General features: G+C 43.4%; 1 protein-coding gene across 1 annotated transcript in view; it reads right to left on the bottom strand.

Moving 5' to 3' along the window:
- Positions 1–1,966: 1,966 nt before the first annotated feature.
- PDGFRA (platelet derived growth factor receptor alpha) overlaps positions 1,967–19,428 on the bottom strand; it is a 64,312-nt gene continuing 46,850 nt past the window's right edge. The window contains exons 17-23 of the mRNA XM_032151012.2: positions 14,973–15,088; positions 14,495–14,617; positions 12,908–13,019; positions 11,549–11,648; positions 11,333–11,438; positions 9,897–10,138; positions 1,967–5,069 (exon numbers count right to left, since the gene is read on the bottom strand). Of these exons, the coding sequence (XP_032006903.1) occupies positions 4,922–5,069; positions 9,897–10,138; positions 11,333–11,438; positions 11,549–11,648; positions 12,908–13,019; positions 14,495–14,617; positions 14,973–15,088 (947 nt within the window). The 3' untranslated portion in view covers positions 1,967–4,921. The remainder of the gene's footprint in view (positions 5,070–9,896; positions 10,139–11,332; positions 11,439–11,548; positions 11,649–12,907; positions 13,020–14,494; positions 14,618–14,972; positions 15,089–19,428) is intronic.

Here is a 19,428-nt window from a genome sequence, read left to right as displayed (position 1 = left end):
CTCCAGTGGGACTGTGCATTCGGTAGAGGAGGGTCTCCCTGTCCTACCTCCGCAGTTGGGGCACTCACAATATTTGGGGTGTCTCCCCGATCCTGCAGGAGAAGTCCACTTCCATCAGAGGATCTGTGGGTCCTCTCAGGATTGCTGGTTTGTCCTTGCAATCAATCTGGAGCTAAAATTCACAATGCAAGTCGCTGCATGCTGCTCTGTCCTGAGCTGCAATCTAGTCTTGCCTCTCATACGCCATGATCTTCTGAATCCCTCCTTGGAGGTTTAACTCCAAAGAAGTATGCTTCCAGCTGCAGGTTACTTGAATTTGGATAAGGAGTTATATTGGAATAGGGTGCTATATTCTGATTATTAACAACATAATCAATTTTCATTATCCATGAGCTCAAAATAAGGTGAGTTGTACCATTTTTTAAAATTCCTAAAGTCGCTTGCTTCAACATGCTTCAGAACACAAAACCCACATTCTCTCACACTTACCACATTGTATTTCTTCCAATCCTATTTTGAAGACCGTGATTCCTGGGCAATGTGGAGCAGAGGAGACTAGAAAACTGCATGTAATGTGCAAAGCCAGTGATTCACGTGCAGATGCTCAAGAACTTATGTGGCAATCTTATCTGAAGACTTGAGCTCAACATCAATTTATTTCTGCACACCCTTTGGCCTAGCAATTTCATTTGTAGAAATCCATTCTACAAAACACATTTTTGTGTGCAAATATGTATGTTGCAAAGATGTTCATGAAATCATTTTAATAGCAAAGAACTGGAAACTATAAATCCATTTTACAGGAACATGATTGCATAAATTATGGTACATTTACATAATGGGATCCTATGAAGCTAATAAAAATGAGGGCAGTCGGCCTCCATATACTTTTCACAGAGATCGCTAAAACAGCATTAAAAAAAACAGAACTGTGGACTGTGCTATGGGTAATGATTTGGCAATGTAGGTTCATCAGCTGTAGCAAAGGTGGAGAATGTTAGTGATGGGGTGGCTATGTTGGTGTGGGGGCAGGGCACACATGGGAAATCTCTGTACCTTCTACTCAATTTTACTGCAAATCTAAAACTGCTTTAATAAATAGTTTTAAAAAGAAAAGGAAAAAAGAACATTACAAAGGATTGCATAAAGTGAGATCCCATTTAGGTAGATATGAAGCAAATGTAGAGATGTGTGTATGGGAATATATATACACAGATGCATACAAAGGGAACTGGAAGTTTAAAAGACACACCAAGTGGTGCAGCTCTGCCTCTTGGAAACAGGACAGGGACAGGGAAGAAGACACGGTGAAAAAATACTTTAACATTTTACTTCCTACACTTTTACGACAGTTGAATGTTGTACAGAGTAAATGCAGTCCTGTATTCCTTATGCAGGGGAAGAAAACACCACAGGATAAAGATGAATAATCAAAAAAATGACGAGACCAAAGATGAGCCAAGTGCCAATCATCTTTAAGTCAAATACTGTGTCGTAGAACAATCTAGCTCATATAATGTCTTAAACGTTAGATATTCTATTGGTTCATCAAAAGCCTAATATAGGCCAGCCATGGTGGTTCACGCCTGTAATCCCAGCACTTTGGGAGGCCAAGGCAGGCAGATCACCTAAGGTCAGGAGTTCGAGACCAGCCTGGCCAATATGATGAAACCCCATCTCTACTAAAAATACAAAAATTAGCTGGGCACGGTGGCAGGCGCCTATAATCCCAGCTACTTGGGAGGCTGAGGCAGGAGAATTGCTTGAACTTGGGAGGCAGAAGTTGCAGTGAACTGAGATCACGCCACTGCACTCCAGCCTGGATGACAAGAGCAAAACTCCGTCTCAGGGGAAAAAAAAAAAAGCCTAATATAGAGTCCTACAAATGTTGCCAAGAAAGTAAATAGAACAGGATTGCTTTAATTCTTATGATTAAACTAAAAACAAAAATGCTGAAACCTTAGTATAACTTTAAATTATATATCATTTATTGAAATATAAAGATCTTCATTTACACGTTTTAAACCAAAAACATGAACAGGGGCATTCGTAATACATTTTGTATTGGTAGACCCTATCAAGTTAGTTTTTCTCACACATTCACCACACCATTGTTTTGGGAACATGTAAGTATCTTTCTCTTTATTATTTCTAAAATATAAATTTTGGACATTCAAAAGTGCAACAGTTAATGTGCCTGTGGGGATTATCACAGTTAAAAAAATATAAACAAAGGCAGTGATACAGCTTGTCATAAATGTTTTGGCAGTATTCTCCAAGTCTATATAGAAATACATATATACATATTGATGTATAACATCATTTTATCTTACGTCCCTCTTCACAAAAATAGGACCATTTTGTACAGATTGGCAGACCACATTTTGAGGACATCACTAATCATTTAAAAAGTCACAAATTGTGTTTCTCAGGCCAGCTTTGATTGTCATAAAAATAGAAAGTAGGAAAGATTGGCAAATTTTCTTCTGGAGACTTTGCAGGAGGCCAAAAGGAAACAAATCTGGAATTTGCTGAAAACACACACACAAATGCAGTCATATACAAATTCAGGTGGGAGCATTTGTTAGGACTGGAAACTGCTGGACTGAGAAGTTTCATCCGGTCTCATGATGTCATGCAAGGCTCACAGCAATATCAAAATGCAAAGCACCAACAAAATAAGGCTGTACAAGGGAGAGTGAGCAATAAACAGAATGCTTGAGCTGTGATTCTAGAAACACGAATGTATTTCAAGTCTAATTGGCTCTACAGAACCTAGTCAGGTTTTCGTTTTTAATTGGCCAATCTGGCTCAGTCTTCGCACTTACTATGAAAAAGGTGGAAGAAAGTTGGGGCTTGCATTGAGATTACACCAGTAGGTAGTCAAGTACTTTATTATTGCTTCTGCATCTTCCAAAGCATCACCTGCCGATAGTACACACAGTGATTGCAGTAATCACAGCCCATGTTTCATTCATATGGTATCAGCAATTAAGCAGTATTGCAAAGAATGCCAATGAACCCACACCAACCTGTTTGACAGTGTGGATAGATGTGACAATTCATCCTCCCGTCTAACCTCAAATTATCAGTAAAACTTAAAATGTTTTTTCCACCAAAACACTGAGCTGGTTACACAGAGACTTGGAACACTGAATTGCATAATTTTTGTACATGCCTTTCCTTGGCGGGGTATGGAGTGGGAGGCACGAGACGGGAGACGAGAAAAGTTCATCTCCCCCATACAGTGGGAAGTAGCATCTTTACTTTTGGAAAACCTGTCAAAACCAAACTTTAGCTTTCTCAGCCTCAGCTAAGACTGGAAAGTTAAATTAAGGTCGCAATTGCTAGCTAGATGGCATTAAATGTCACTAACCTGAAGCCAAGGATTTAAATAGTAGGCTTCCTGCGTGGTTGAATTCCAACCTTGTTCCAAAGTTCAAATTATTTGTTTCCCATGGCAACTTCCTGAAACCTAAGTCAGTGTTTCTGAAAACTGGTTGATCAGAACAGCCAGGGAGTTTAGAAAAATACAGATTCTGGTTTCCCTCAGACTTCAGAATCTCAAGGATGGAAACCCAGGATCTAGTCATCCTGGCTGCCACACACATTTGAGAACTGAGGATCCAGGCTAATGCACATCCAGCCTCCACTAAAGAATATCTTTATGGTCTTGAGTTTCAAACTCTTTCTCTTTGGGGTAAGGGGTGAAAGAAGGAGGCTGATGTCTGGGCATCCTTCTGACCCTTTTCAGGTTCATAGATTCAAAAAATACATATATTGGGGTCACCAAAGCTTTCACCAGGCATGAAGAAAAAAAAAAAAAAACTTCTGCAAATCCAGTCTTTTTGCTGATCATTATATTTTCCATTGGGTAATATACATGGGAAGTTACGTTCAGCACAGGTTTATGCCTCTACATTGAGAACTTTTAGGACTTAAGAGTTTTGTTTGTTTCTAATCCCATTATTTCAGAGGGCAGTTAATTGTTTTTTAATACAATGGATTGGGGAACCTATTCAGTACAGTTAAAAATTCTGACTTCCTGGACAACACTACTTTTACTTTGTTCTCTATGCTCAACTAAATTTAATTCACTAAAGCTATTACCATACTTTATAGAGAAACGTTATTTAATATAAATGTCAAAAATTGTCAAACTCATCACCTACTTAGTAAGGATTGTTTTAAATTGTGCTTTCTCTGGAGGGAAATCATGTTACATTATTACACATTTAGCATTACGGATAACAGTAGTAGTATTATAAATGTAGATTACAATATGAAAATGAGTTGTCAGGCTTCTAAATGACCCAAATCTATTAAACAAGGTTGGTTAATTATTATTCTTTATCTCTTTGACACTAAAAAACATAGCAAAATGCTATAGTACCAGTACCTTTTAAGGTTCAAAAGTGGTTTTTCATGCACTTCTTTAAAAAGTTCAACAGCAGCTGATACCAGGTTTCAAGAGGGAAGTACATGGATGGATTGAGTGGTCCCTTCAGAAGTCCAAAGAAGATAGTTAATACAATCTAAACACAGCCTTGGTTAGAGTTATTTACATAATTACAATGCTGAAGTTCTGTCGCAGTATAAATTGTGTCCGTTGGACTCTCACCAATGTCCTTGAAGCACAAAGTTCACCTTCTGTGGCCTATTATTCCCTTATCCATCTATCTCCAAACTTCACACACCACTGAGATGCTACTGAGGCATTACAAGAGGCAACACTGACAAAGTCCGTTTCAAAATATCCCATTCATTCATATTTAGAAGGCTCCCAGAGGCCCTTGGCTGGGAACTTCTCTTTAAACATCAACCAAGTCCTCCTCTCAACCTCCGCATTGCAATAAAGTGGTTTTCTGAACGGGATCCAGAGGTGGCCCCAGAAGTGGAAGGAACCCCTTGAATCTGCCAGTTACAGGAAGCTGTCTTCCACCAGGTCTGAAGAGTCTATCCCGATGTCATCCATCATGTCGATGTCTTCAATGGTCTCGTCCTCTCTCTTGATGAAGGTGGAACTGCTGGAACCCGTCTCAATGGCACTCTCTTCAGAGGTCTGCGAACTGGAGGAGGGAGAGAAGAGCAAAGATTACAACTCCTGCACAGAACTAGAACTAGACTGTGGCCCCCTAGAGACAAAGGAAAGCCTTTGGCATTCAAATTTGGGCTGCAGAGTATGGCAAGATTCTGCCCCCAGGCCTGACATGCTGTGGTAGGCCACGTGGAAAACCAAGGTCCACCTGTCATTTTCACACTTCAGCTTTCCTGCTTTTCTGCCGGGTCTTTCATCAAAGTTGCTGACAAGCTGCAAGAATTTCTACTTTCCCTACTCAATCCTAGTGGAAGAGAACATAAGCAATGCCTGATCCAAAGGCCTGGGAAGGCAGAGCAGAGGGTGAAGTCAGGCCCATCAGGGTGCAAGCTGCAGCCAGGCCCATCAAGTGCTCTCCCGGAAGCTCCTGAGCATCCAGACTGTGTTCTCAGGATCTCCTGCCACTTGCCTGGAATGCCCTCTTCTCCTCTCTCTTGACATCCAATGCCCCCCCAGCGGTCCCTCAACTTGAAGGCCCAGGTGACAGCTCCTTATGTACTAGAGAAGTGGCTGAAAGGGGAGTTCTGGAGTCAGAAAGCCTTAGGTCTGGAATGGTCCCCCCCACTTACTAGCTGCGTGATGCCACACAAGTTACTTAACTTGAACTTGAACTTCAACTGAGAAAGTTCAATTCCTGGTGTGTCAAATTCTGCAGCTCAGCCTGTTGTAGCCCTAGAAAACTTCTGGGCACCTTTCTCATGTTATTTATTCCAATGTGACTTTCTAACTTTATATAAAAGCAGAACCCTCTTACAACTCAAACATTATTCAGAGCCCACAAATACAAAGTAACCAAATTGAGAAAAGATCTGAGACAGAGAGCCCTAGATTCACTGCCCAGCCTTCCCCGACCCCCGTGAAGTTCCATCACAGACCCCTAAAACTTGGAGGAACACCGTTTGCTCAAGAGATATAAACACATTATAAAAACTGGCCTGAGCAAAGCATAATAAAAAACCGAAGACTGATGGGCCACTGTGTCTCATCTTCAAATCACATAACATATTCTAAAACAAAATAGAAAAGCCGTACTTTTAAAATTACCCAGTTCATACAATAAACAAGGGCTGTCTACATATTATACCTAAATTGGTTAACAAAGGTCACAGTCATAAGCCTCTAAAATAATGCTCCGATGGGAAAGAAGAGGAAAAAAAAACACACACACACACACAAGCAACTTGGACCTTGAACTAGGGGCCACTATCATCACCTTCTCCTACCTCTGTCCAAGGGCCATGCAAAGAGAGCAGAGAACTGGGGCCTGGTCTCCTCCATCTGACCACATGAACCAGTGATTCTCAGTCCTGCCTGGGCATTAGCTCCACCTTGGTGCTGAGTTAAAGAATCTAGGCCAGGCGAGGTGGTTCATGCCTATAATCCCAGCACCTTGGGAGGCCGAGACCAGCAGATCACTTGAGGTCAGGAGTTCAAAACCAGCCTGGCCAACATGCTGAAACCCCATTTCTACGAAAAATACAAAAATTAGCTGGGCATGGTGGCATGTGCCTGTAATCCCAGCTACTCAGGAGGCAGAGGTATGAGAATGGCTTGAACCCAGGAGGTTACAGTAAGCTGAGATCACACCACTGCACTCCAGCCTGGGTAAGAGAGCGAGACTCCATCTCAAAAAAAAAAGAAATTCTAGGTAATAATCACCCAATGACTGAAAATGTTACAAAAGGCAGACAACTGGACAGTGCATACCTCCTGACAGAAGCACACAGAACCATCTTTGAAGCATGTTTGCCAAAGATCTAACCTGAGTCAGGTTAAGTTCCTAGACTAACTACCAGTTTACAACACATAGAGAAGACAGAAGCACCTGAGAAGGACACTACAAGGATGTAATCAGCAAAATTCTGATTGTGGGAACTCCACAGGCAAACACTATGGTTTCTTCACAAATAATATGTAAGAGGGCAAAAAAAAGAGGCAAAGTGAACTTACAGAGACATAGCAACTAAGTGCAATGTGTGACTCTTATCTGGATCTCAAACAGAACAAAACAAGTGTATGATAATATTTTTTTAACTTTTATGGTCAAGGGCACATGTGCAGGTTTGTTACATGGATAAATCACATGTCATGGGGGTTTGATGTACAGATTATTTCATCACCCAGGTAATAAGCACAGTATCTGATAGGTATTTTTTCTGATCCTCTTCCTTCTCCCACCCTGCACCCTCAACTATGCCCTGGTGTGTGTTGTTCCCCTCTTTGTGTCCATGTGTTCTCGTTGTTTTAGCTCCCACTTATAAGTGAGAACATGCGGTATCTGGTCTTCTGTTCCTGCATTAGTTTGCTAAGGATAATGACCTCTGGCTCCATCCATGTTGCTGCAAAGGACATGATCTTGTTCTTTTTTTAATTTCATTTTCATATTTTCCACTTTGTAAGTTCAGGGGTACATATGCAGGATGTGTAGGTTTGTTACATGGGTAAACATGCATCATGGTGGTTTGCTGCACAGATCATCCCATCACCCAGGTATTAAGCCCAGCTTCCATTAGCTATTCTTCCTGATGCTCCAACCAACCCCCAACCCCTGAAAGGCCCCAGTGTGTGTTGTTTCCCTCCATGTGTCCATGTGTCCTCATCGTTCAGCTCCCACTTATAAGTGAGAACACGTGGTGTTCGGTTTTCTGTTCCTGTGTTAGTTTGCTGAGGGTAACGGCTTCCAGCTCCATCCATGTCCCTGCAAAGGACATGATCTCATTCCTTTTTATGGCTGTGTCGTATTCCATGGTGTATATGTACCACATTTTTTAAATCCAGTCTATCATTGATGGGCATTTAGGTTGATTCCATGATTTTGCTACTGTGAACAGTGCAGCAGTGAACATACATGTGCATGTGCCTTTATAATAGAATGATTTCTATCCCTCTGGGTATATACTCAGTAATGGGATTGATGGGTCAAACAGTATTTCTGCCTCTAGGTCTTTGGGGAATCGCCACACTGTCTTCCACAATGGTTGAACTAATTTACACCCCAACCAACACTGTAAAAGTGTTTCTTTTTCTCCAGAACCTCACCACAATCTGTTGCTTTTTGACTTTTAAATAATAGCCATTCTGACTGGTGGGAGACAGTATCTCAGATCTTGTTCTTTTTTATCAACGCATAGTATTCCATGGTGTATATGTGCCAGATGTTCTTTATCCAGTCTACTGTCAATGGGCATTTAGGATGATTCCATGTCTTTGCTATTGTGAATAGTGCTGCAGTGAACATACGTTTGCATGTCTTTATGGTAGAACGATTTATATTCCTTTGGTTATATACCCAATAATGGGATTGCTGGATCGAATGGTAATGCTGTTAAAAGTTCTTTGAGAAATCACCACACTGCTTTCCACAATAGCTGAACTAATCTGCACTTCAACAAGCAGTGTATAAGCTTCCCCTTTTCTCCACAACCTCACCAGCATCTGTTATTTTTTGACTTTCTAATAATAACCATTCTGTCTGGTGTGAGATGGTATCTCATCACGGTTCTGATTTGCATTTCTCTAGTGTCAGTGATGTTGCACATTTTTTCATATGCTTGTTGGCTACATGTATGTCTTCTTTTGAAAAGTGCTCATGTCCTCTGCCTGCTTTTTAATGCAGTATGATAATATTTGCGAGATAATTTGAACTTTAACTGGCTGTCTGATGCCTTAACGATTTATTGTCGCTGTTTTGGGTGAGATGATGGCATTGTAGTTATTTTTTTTTTCTTTTTTTTTGAGACGGAGTCTCGCTCTGTCGCCCAGGCTGGAGTGCAGTGGTGCAATCTCGGCTCACTGCAAGCTCCGCCTCCCAGGTTCACGCCATTCTCCTGCCTCAGCCTCTCCGAGTAGCTGGGACTACAGGCGCCCGCCACCGCGCCCGGCTAATTTTTTGTATTTTTAGTAGAGACGGGGTTTCACCGTGGTCTCGATCTCCTCACCTCGTGATCCGCCCGCCTCGGCCTCCCAAAGTGCTGGGATTACAAGCGTGAGCCACCGCACCCGGCCTGTAGTTATTTTTAATAACTGTTGTTCTTTAAAATGGAGCCCTTATCTTTAAGAGACACACACTGGAATATTTATGGGTGAAATGATAAGGTGTCTAGGATTTGCTTCCAAACAATCCAGAGGAGGCTGAGACAGACATGGCCATGCGTGCATCCAGGCTGGCAGAGTCCATAGTGATTGAAGCTGGGTGACAGATACTGAACAGCTCACTATACTATGTGAATTGTGCACATGTTAGAAATCTTCCATAATACAAAATTTAAAAGAAAGAAGAAACAAATCAGCCAGGGAGCAGTTGGCCACCACCCCCAGGGATTCTAATTTGTTGTTTTGGGTGAGGCTTGTAGATCAGCAGTTTTTAAATCTCTGCAGGTGATTCCAATTCACAGGTAGGGTATAGCATCAAAGGACCCAGTCCCGCCTCTCTTCACTTTTTCCCTAATTCAATGACTATTTAAGACAATGGCAGGAGAGGCTTATATGATCTCAATAGTCACGGTTCTGTATCAATTCGATCAAATTACCTGAGAATTTAGTTCAAAGATTCTCCACCAGGGAAGCATGTCCCTCTCCCCACAACATGCACATCCCGCCCCCAGCCCCAGGGGGAACATATTAGAATCATCTGGGAAGCATTTTCAAAACCATGCAGACCTCCTGAGGATTCTGCAACTTGTCCCTGAGTACATATTTACCAACCAGGAGTGCACCATTATCAGGGACAATGGGTCCTCTCCTTCAGGGCCTATGGGGGAGGGGAAAGGTGAGACACTGAGGCTGCCCCCACAGCTACCTGTGTCTGTTCCTCTTGCCCAGGTCCTCCTCCTCAGGGACAGGGTCAATGTCAGGCAGAGGAATGATGTAGCCACTGTCAGCGCTGAGTCTCTGCTCATCCAGACCACCCTCCCAGTCCTTCAGCTTGTCTTCCTCGTTTTTGCAGGTGACACCAATGTACGCATTGTCTGAGTCCACACGCATGCGTGCCACAGCAGGATGGTCACTCTTCAGGAAGTCCAGGTGAATTTTTTCATAACTCTATAAACATTCATTGAACATATTTAATCAAGTGTTAACAACCAAACCTCAAAAATGAATAGAGACACTCAGAACTTACTATTATTTAACTGTACATATTTCCAAACTACCTGGAAGATGTGGGACTTAGTTGAAGGACAGTCATGTCAACTATCCCCAGAGACGTAGAACATGAAGAAGGAGCCATCAATGGTAAAGAGCTTCTGCCATTAGGTGCTAAGATACCAGTAGCCCCTTCTCCAAGTCAGTAGCTACAACCGAGAACCGTTCTGGTCCCCATCACGTTGCCTTTCCAGGGTTTGGATGGGTCCCATAGAGAGGCAGTGAGGACTTCTATTGGGTGGATAATACCCAAAGCCTTCATGATCCTTAAACATTGGAGAGGTCTAACATTGGATGTGAAAAGACCCTATTTTCAACAATAACTTCAATCTCTTCCCACCAACACATTTCCACCAGTCAGAGCATCTTTGACCAACCGAGGGTTAATTTCCTTCTGCCTCCTCACTGCCTCACCTGTGAAAGTTGTAGTGGGCAGTGAGATAATTAACAGACAGAAGTATTTAACTTCCAGTTCGGCACACAGTCTCCTAATGCTATTCCTCCTTGAGAAGAAGGAAGAAAAACGATAAGTATAAAAAGTCTACGCAGGGACTAATCTGAATCTAAGAAACTGAGATTATGTCTTGAGTTTTCCTCTCAACACCTCAGCAGAAAGTTGTTTCATTCATTTACAGATCCTGCTTGGTTCCATGAAATTACATTTGTTCCTTTCAACAATGCTTCCTATTCCACAAAAAAACCAGCTGGTGCCACCAGCTGAGGTTGTTTCTTCCAGTCAGCTGGTAAAAGCCAATTTCACATGGATTTAAGTGCATTCAAATTAGTGATGTAATGGCCATGGATGCCCTGAGTCTTCTAACTGCACACTAACTTCTGATACTCAAACATCTGGAGAATAGTGCTTACAGGTACTGCACATTTAAGAGGAAAGGAAAGCCCCACGGGAAGGGGAGGGTTTTCATTCATCATTGCTACTAGGGTCTCATGGAGCACCGCCATGAAGCCCAGCCACTGGATCACACAATCTTTTGCCTCTTTTGAAAATGCTCCCCTAGAACTGTGGAACAGCACAGCTCACTGGTATAATTTCCAGCTTTATCCAGACCTTTCCACCCACAGATCCAAACACACCTTTTTATATTGTCCAGGCAGCAGATTCTCCACAATCTCACTCAGGTGGTAAAAGGAGGGTCTCTTCTCCGGCTCACTGTTCCAGCATTTCACCATGATCTCGTAGCTGTGGGGACAGAACTCAAGAGTGGGCACAGGGGGAAGTCTCAAGGCCCCTCCCTCCCATTAGAACCACAGACTATGAACACAGGCCCCCGGGATGAGGAAGGCGCTCACACTTCACTGGTAGCGTGGTCAGGCTTGGCCATCCGGTACCCACTCTTGATCTTATTGTAGAAAGTAGAATCCACCATCATGCCGGGATAAGGGGTGCCACCTAAAAGCCAAACAATAAAACACCAGGACTAACAAACGCTCAGTGCCTTGTTGAAACACTTGGCACGATAGAACACTGTTAGAAAACCTTTCAGATCCTATAGCCTTGAAGCACTGGTTTCTTCAAGAAAATTCAGCGTCATCATCTCCTTGACTTCAGAGACCAGCTCAAATCTTAAATTTAATTAGGACTCCAGGTTGGTCAAGTCCAAGGACCATCACAAAAATTCTACATCTTTAGAAACAAGCATTCAAGTGTTTTTCAATGTGTATGACTATTGGATCAACACAGACAAAATGAACTAGAAAAGCAAGGAGAAATTCTGAATCATTAAAACCCAGAGATTCTTTCTCACCAGGTATGTTCAAATAGCTCTAAAGCAAAAATCAAAGTGGCGGCCTCTCTGCTTTCAAGGGAGTACGAGACTCCATTAAGCCACTGGGGGATGATCCATTGTGATCATCCATGGAGGGAGAACTAGGATGAAAAAGGAGACAGGGCAGGAAGACACACTTTACTATTACATCCTGATGACAGATAAATTCATAAAACATTTCACACTTTCAAAGCCAAGGCCAGGTCAAGTTAAGTTCCCTCTCTGAAGCCTTCCCACACTATTCCAGGACTCCTTTCTCTTTACTCAAGACTCAAATTACAATTTTAAATCAGCACCACACTGTTTATCCCTAAGTGTGTAAGTCTCACCTCCCCAGATGAACCATCCAGATGTCAGGGTTATGGCTCATCCTTCTCTTAGGGACCTCACCGGACAGCCCAAGGCACCTGGGTTGTTCAGCACCTGGGTTGTCAAGACTGGCCAATGACAACCAGGAATGAGAGCCCTGCCCTTCCCTCCACATACCCCTTTTCACCTGAGCATCAATCGCCACCAGGTGAGGGAGGGCCCACTCTCCATGGGTGAACCCATGTGACCCAAAGCCCAAAATGAAAAAGCAGCTGGGATGCGAATGTCATTGGGACCACTTCCAGTGGGAGGAAGTCACTCTGGCATAGCCCAAAGGAGAGGAGGGGCAGAGGCCAGGAGTGAGACGCAACCCCCAACAAAAACCCCCATCTCCACCTGCATGGGCCTATCTCAGACACAATAAGGCACAACATGTGGTGTGAGGCGGCTGCAGCATACTGGCCTCACACCAGGTTATCTTAACACTGTCTACATCCTGGGGCTTGAAAGAACACATTTTCCTTCCAGTGGTGTTTCAGAACAGCCCAAATAAGCAGCGATGTCAGGCCCATACCAAGGGAAAAGATCTCCCAGAGCAGAATGCCGTAAGACCAGACATCACTCAGTGTGGTGTAGAGGTTGTCAAAGATGCTCTCAGGAGCCATCCACTTCACGGGCAGAAAGGTCTGCAAGGAAGGAGGGAGAGAGTTAAACCCATGTCTACTCACTGATGATCTACAGCAGTGGAAATAGAAAAGCGTTCCCCTTGGGCTCTTAATAACTTGTGCTAATTATCTTGTCCCATCTGAGTGTCTTTTACATGTGTTTTGTTCATTACTGAACTCTCAGTGCCTGGCACATAGTAGGTGCTCAACAAATACTAGATGAATGATGAATGGTCAATATTGCCTTTTATGTCATCCAAAGGAATAATATCCAAAAACATTAATTCTGAATTTTCACCCAAAAGGTGTAAGCCCTGAATGGACCCGTTTCCTATTTTTAGATATTCCTGGGAACAAAATTAAGAACAGATCCAATGATCTCTGAGCTGATTACAGCTATCACAGCCACATGAGTACATGAATCACACACAGCATGGATGCAGGCCCATGTCTTTCTCTAGGTGGAAGCAGCGGCTGCCATAAGCTGTCTCACGTCCGGTGCAGTGAGGTGATTTGGAATTGTACCTACAGGGAGCAGAAGTATCCCTATAGGGAGCTATGTCATCTGCTGAGAAGTGGAAGGGATGGGAAGAATGGTTCAAGTAGACAACAAAATGAGTATCTTTAAGGAAACTGTGCCTCCAAGATATATAAACCCAAATGGTTTCAATATTTTAGTGGTCACAGATGGCTTTTGAAAATCTGATAAAAGCTTAAAATATAAAGACACCATCCTTGGGAATGCATGCTTGTCCATGCATACACACAATTGACATATTAATAGCTAACACTTGCCAGGTGCAGTGGCTCACACCTGTCATCCCAGCACTTTGGAAGGCTGAGGCAGGTGGATCACTTGAGGCCAGGAGTTCGAGACCAGCCTGGGCAACATGGTGAAACCCTGTCTCTACTAAAAATGCAAAAATTAGCTGAGCATGGTGGTGCATGCCTGTAATCCCAGCTACTCGGGAAGCTGAGGCAGGAGAATTGCTTCAACCTGGGAGGCAGAAGTTTGCAGTGAGCCAAGATTGCACCACTGCACTCCAGCCTGGGTGACAGAGTAAGACTCTCTCTCAAAAAGAAAATAAATAAATAAATAAATAAATAAATAAATAAATAAATAAATAATAAATAAATAAAATAGCTAACATTATTGAGTGCTGTTTCTATATGCCAGGCACTGTCCTAAGCACTTTACATGAATTCATTGATTTAATCCCCATAGCAACTCAGCAAATAGGTACTATCATCACCTCCCGCTACAGTCAGGGAGACAGAGGGGCAGAACAGTCGAGTATCTAGCCCCAAATCCAAACTAAGTAAGTGGTGGAGCTGGCACTCACACCTGGGCAATCTGCTGCCAAGGCTGTGTACTGACCCCTTGTAGTCTATTGATGTTTTAAAAAACAGGCACCGAATCTCTAGAAGCAACACCTGACTTCAGAGATTAAAGTGAAGGAGGGTGAGCATGCCCAGTGAGGGAAGTGAGGACGTACACTGCCTTTCGACACGTAGTTCGAATCATGCATGATGTCTCTGGCTAGGCCAAAGTCACAGATCTTCACGATTTTTCCTTGTGCCAGGAGGACGTTGCGAGCAGCCAGATCACGGTGGACACACTGCATGGAAAAGGAAGAAATGACTCAGGGTCAAGCCATCTGTAGCTGAACAGCATCACCCCTGCAAGACTGATCCATGGTGGCACTTGGAGCTGCCTGCCTGGATATAAAGGGCTATCCTTCTCCCAGGTTCTCACTCCACCCACTCCCAACAGAGAGAAAGCTCTAGAAAAGAGTAGACGCCTGATGATTTCGGACTCCCTGCCTTGCATAAGGGATGAAGGAGAGAGACAGGTAAGTAAGAGCCCCTGTTATTAATGGCCTTTCCAAGATATATCTCCTAGCATCTCCTTCCACACTCCACTCACTGAAATCTGTGGCTGGGTCTAAAAAGGTCTCTGTTCCTTGAACTTACATTTTTTGAAGCCAAAAACTCCATTCCTCGGGCAACTTGATAGGTGAAGCTCAACAAATCCAATAAAGTAAGGCCTTCTGAGTTATCATCTGAAAGGAGGTTTTTGACTTCTGAGTCTGCAGAAAAGAAATTAAATGTATTGGTGCTGGCAGGCAGCAGGAAATCATCAAGTTGCAGAGGCATGCCCAAAGAACACATCCAAAAATATTTTGTTAATTTTTTTGTAGAATGTTTAGATCTCACAGGTGAATATCACTATGCAAAGATTCTATCTTAGAAAATAGATATATAGGCCAGGCATGGTGGCTTATGCCTATAATCCCAGCACTTTGGGAGGCCGAGGTGGGTGGATTGCCTGAGGTCAGAAGTTCAAGACCAGTCTGGCCAACACGGTGAAACCTTATCTCTACTAATAATACAAAAAAATTAGCCAGGCATGGTGGCATGTGCCTGTAATCCCAGCTACTTTGGAGGCTGAGGCAGGGGAATTGCTTGAACCAGGGAGGAGGAGGTTGCAGTGAGTTGCAGTGAGCCGAGATTGCACCACTGCACTGCAGCCTGGGTGACAGAGTGAGACTCTGTCTCAAAGTAAAAAAAAAGAAAGAAAGAATGAAAGAAAGAAAAGAGATATGCAGAAACATATATCTGGTTTAAAAATTATACACATACACACACACACACACACACACACACACGCACAATGATATAGTTTGGATATGTGTCCCCACCCAAATCTCATATTGAAGTGTAATCCCCAGTATTGGAGGTGGGGCCTGGTGGGAGGTGACTTGATCATGGGGGTGAATTTCTCATGAATGGTTTAGCACCATCCCCTTGGTGCTATCCTTGCAAAAGTGAGTGACTTCTTGCAAGATCTGCCTGTTTAAAACTGTGTGGCACCTCTCTCTCTCTCTCTCTCTCACTTGCTCCTGCTCTGGCCATGTGATATGCCTGCTCCCCCTTTACCTTCCACCATGATTGGAAGCTTCCTGAGGCCTCTCCAGAAGCAAATGCCTGTATAGCCTGCAGAATCCATGTGCCAATGAAACCTCTTTTCTTTATAAATTACTCAGTCTTAGGTATTTCTTTATAGCAATGCAAAAACAGCCTAACAGAGAAAATTGGTATCAAGGAATGGAGAATTGCTGTAAAGATAACTGGGTAACAGGCAGAGATTAGAAGAGTTTGGAGGGCTCAGAAGAAGACAGGAAGATGAAGGAAAGTTTGGAACTTCTTAGAGACTGGTTAAATGCTTGTAACCAAAATGCTGATAATGATATGGACAATGAAATCCAGGCTGCCAAGGTCTCGGATGAAAATGAAGAACTTATTGAGAACTGGAGTAAAGGTCACCCTTGTTAAGCCTCAGCAAAGAACTTGGCCACATTATGTCCATGCCCTAGGAATATGTGGAAGTTTGAACTTGAGAGTGATGACCTAGGATATCTGGTGGAAGAAATTTCTAAGCAGCAAAGTGTTCATGATATGGCCTGGCTGCTTCCAATAGCCTGCACTCAGATGCAGAAGCAAAGAAATGACTTAAAGTTGAAACTTATATTTAAAAGAGAAGCAGAGGCTGGGCGCAGTGGCTCACACCTATAATCCCAACACTTTGGGAGGCTGAGATGAGAGGATTGCTTGAGTCCAAGGTTCAAACTAGCCTAGACAACATAGCGAGACCCCATCTCTTTAAAAAAAAAAAAAAAAAAAGGAAAAGGGAAGCACAGCAGAAAAGTTTGGAAAATTTGTAGCTTGGCCATGTGACAGAGAAAGTAAAAGCTTTTTTGGGAGAGAATTAAAGAGGGCTGCTGGGCAACCACTTGCTAGAGAAATTTGCATAACTAAAAAGGAGGCAAAGGCTGATTGCCAAAACAATGGGAAAAAGGCCTTGAAGGCATTTCAGAGACCTTCATGGCAGCCCCTCCCATCACAGGCCCAGAGGCCTAGGAGGGAAGAATGGTTTCATGGGCCAGCCCCAGGGTCCACTGCCCTGTATAGCCTCGAGACACTGCTCCCTGCATCCCTATGACTCCAGCTCCAGCCATGGCTCAAAGGAGTCCATGTGCAGCTTGGGCTGCTGCTTCAGCTTGTGACAGCCATAAACCTTGGCTGCTTCCACGTGGTGTTAGCCTGTGGGTGCAAAGAGTGTAAGAGTGGAGGCTTGGGAGCCTCTGCCTAGATTTCTGAGGATATATTAAAAAACCAGGGTATCCAGAGAGAAGCATGCTGCAGGAGTGGAGCCCTCACAGAGAACCTCTACTAGGGCATTGCAGAGGGGAAATGTGGGGTTGAAGTCCCCACAGAGAGCCTCCACTGGGGCACTGCCTCATGGAGCTATGAGGGGAGGGCCACCATCCTCCATGAATAATGTATCCACCAACAGCCTGTACTCTGCACCTGGAAAAACCACAGGCACTAGACACCAGCCCCTGAGAGCAGCTGCAGGGGCTGAACCCTGCAAAGCCACAGGGAGTTCCACCCCTCCCAAGAGCTCCACCCCTTGCACCAGTGTGCTCTGGATACGGGATATGGAGTCAATGGAGTTTATTTGGAGCTTTCAGCCCTGCTGGGTTCTGAACTTCTGTGGGGCTTGTAGCCCCTTTCTTTTGGCCAATTTCTCCCTTTGGGAATGGGAATGTTGACCCAACGCCTATAACCCCATTGTATCTTGGAAGTAAATAACTTGTTCTTTATTTTACAGGCTCATAGGTGGAAGGGACTTGCCTTGTGTCAGATAAGACTTTGGACTTTGAGTTGATGCTGGAATGAGTTAAGGCTTGAGGGGACTATTGTGGAGGGATGATTGTATTTTGAAATGTGAGAAGGACATGAGGTTTGGGAGGGTCCAGGGTCAATGTGACATAGTTTGAATATGTGTCCCCACCCAAATCTCATGTTGAATTGTAATCTCCAGTATTGGAGGTGGGGACTGGTGGCAGATGAATGGATCATGGGGACAGATTTCTTATGAACAATTTAGCACCATCCTTCTGGTGCTGTCCTCACAATAGTAAGTGACTTCCTGTAAGATCCGACTGTTTAGAAGTGTGTGGCGCCTCTCTCTTTCTCTCTCTCGCTTGCTCTTGCTCTGGCCATGTGATGTGCCTGCACCGCTTTGCCTTCTGCCATGACTGGAAGCTTCATGAGGCCTCCCCAGAAACTGAGCAGATCTACCAGTATCATGATTCCTGTAAAGCCTGCAGAATCATGAACTAATTAAACCTCTTTCCCTTATAAATTACCCGGACTCAAGTATTTCTTTATAGCAATAGAAGAACAGCCTAAAACACATAGAGACACACACACACACACAAAACACACACACAGCCACAAGGACCAATCTTACACATAATTATTTTGTTTACCTCCTAAATTTCTTTTTTTCAACCATAATTAGCAAATCATCTCAGCTACCTTTAAAACACACATACACATAAACACACACTAAAATCTTCCATGATGAAATACATGGAGCACACATACAAGCTACATGAAAAAGTAGCTTCTGTGAATTGCTTTATTTTCTTTTTAAAGCCACCTTTGTAGTACTTTGCTTATAATTTGTTAATAAAATCAACCACCAATCACATGTGATAGCATCTTAGAGATCAGTGCCAATGACTTTGCTTTGAGTTTCTTTGTTTGTAACTTGTCCACGTTCCCCAGTTAGTCCCATCTGGAAGGGTCCCAGGGTTTTCGAGGAAGAAGGCAATTTAATCCAGAAGTTCTCAATTCTTTTTGAAAATGTTCAGCAAGTGAAGAGTAGCTCTAGCCATTCACAATTTTTTTCAGATAGCCACAGAAGGCCAGAAAGCAGTGGTCTGCCTGCCAACAGGGCTTGGGCCTGAGCATGACTCAGGTTCCTCTGACGTCTCGTGCCAACTCCACCAGCCCAGCCTGGGAAGCAATGTAAACTATTTTTAACAATATGGGAGGGGAGAGGAAGTACTGGTTCCGATAACTCTCGCTGGCTAATCTTTTAAAAGTGCTTGGAAGTTCACCCAGTTGGCAATGAGAAGTGAATGGAACTTGGAACCGCAGAAATGGAAAATATTGTGGACTGAGCTTTGCAAAACAAACACATTCTTTTTTAAATGGACTGTACCTTTCACTTAAGAACCCTGAAAACATTCAGAGCACATCAATAATTTCCAAAACAATGTCCAGGGCAGCTCAACACTTTTTTGCGTTGACTAATGGCAGGGCTCAGACCCAAAAACACAAGCTCACAGGACAAGCCAATGTCAGACTTCCAACTTCATGTCTGTGACCAGTCCAGGACGCTGGAGGAACCACCCTGAGCAGATGTGAAGTGGTCCATCTGGTCTAGGCATCAGCTGGACTCCCTGGAGTTTATAAATCAATTTACCCCTGCCACATATTCATGTACTTGAAAAACAGATAGACCCACCTTCAAAATACATTTAACAGAAACACTGGTCCAGAAAGTATAACT

Source organism: Hylobates moloch, unplaced genomic scaffold, assembly GCF_009828535.3.
Source record: "Hylobates moloch isolate HMO894 unplaced genomic scaffold, HMol_V3 SCAFFOLD_2, whole genome shotgun sequence".
Taxonomy (NCBI): domain Eukaryota; kingdom Metazoa; phylum Chordata; class Mammalia; order Primates; family Hylobatidae; genus Hylobates; species Hylobates moloch.
The sequence above is the reverse complement of the archived record's forward strand: the minus strand, read 5'-3'. Positions and strand labels throughout refer to the sequence as shown.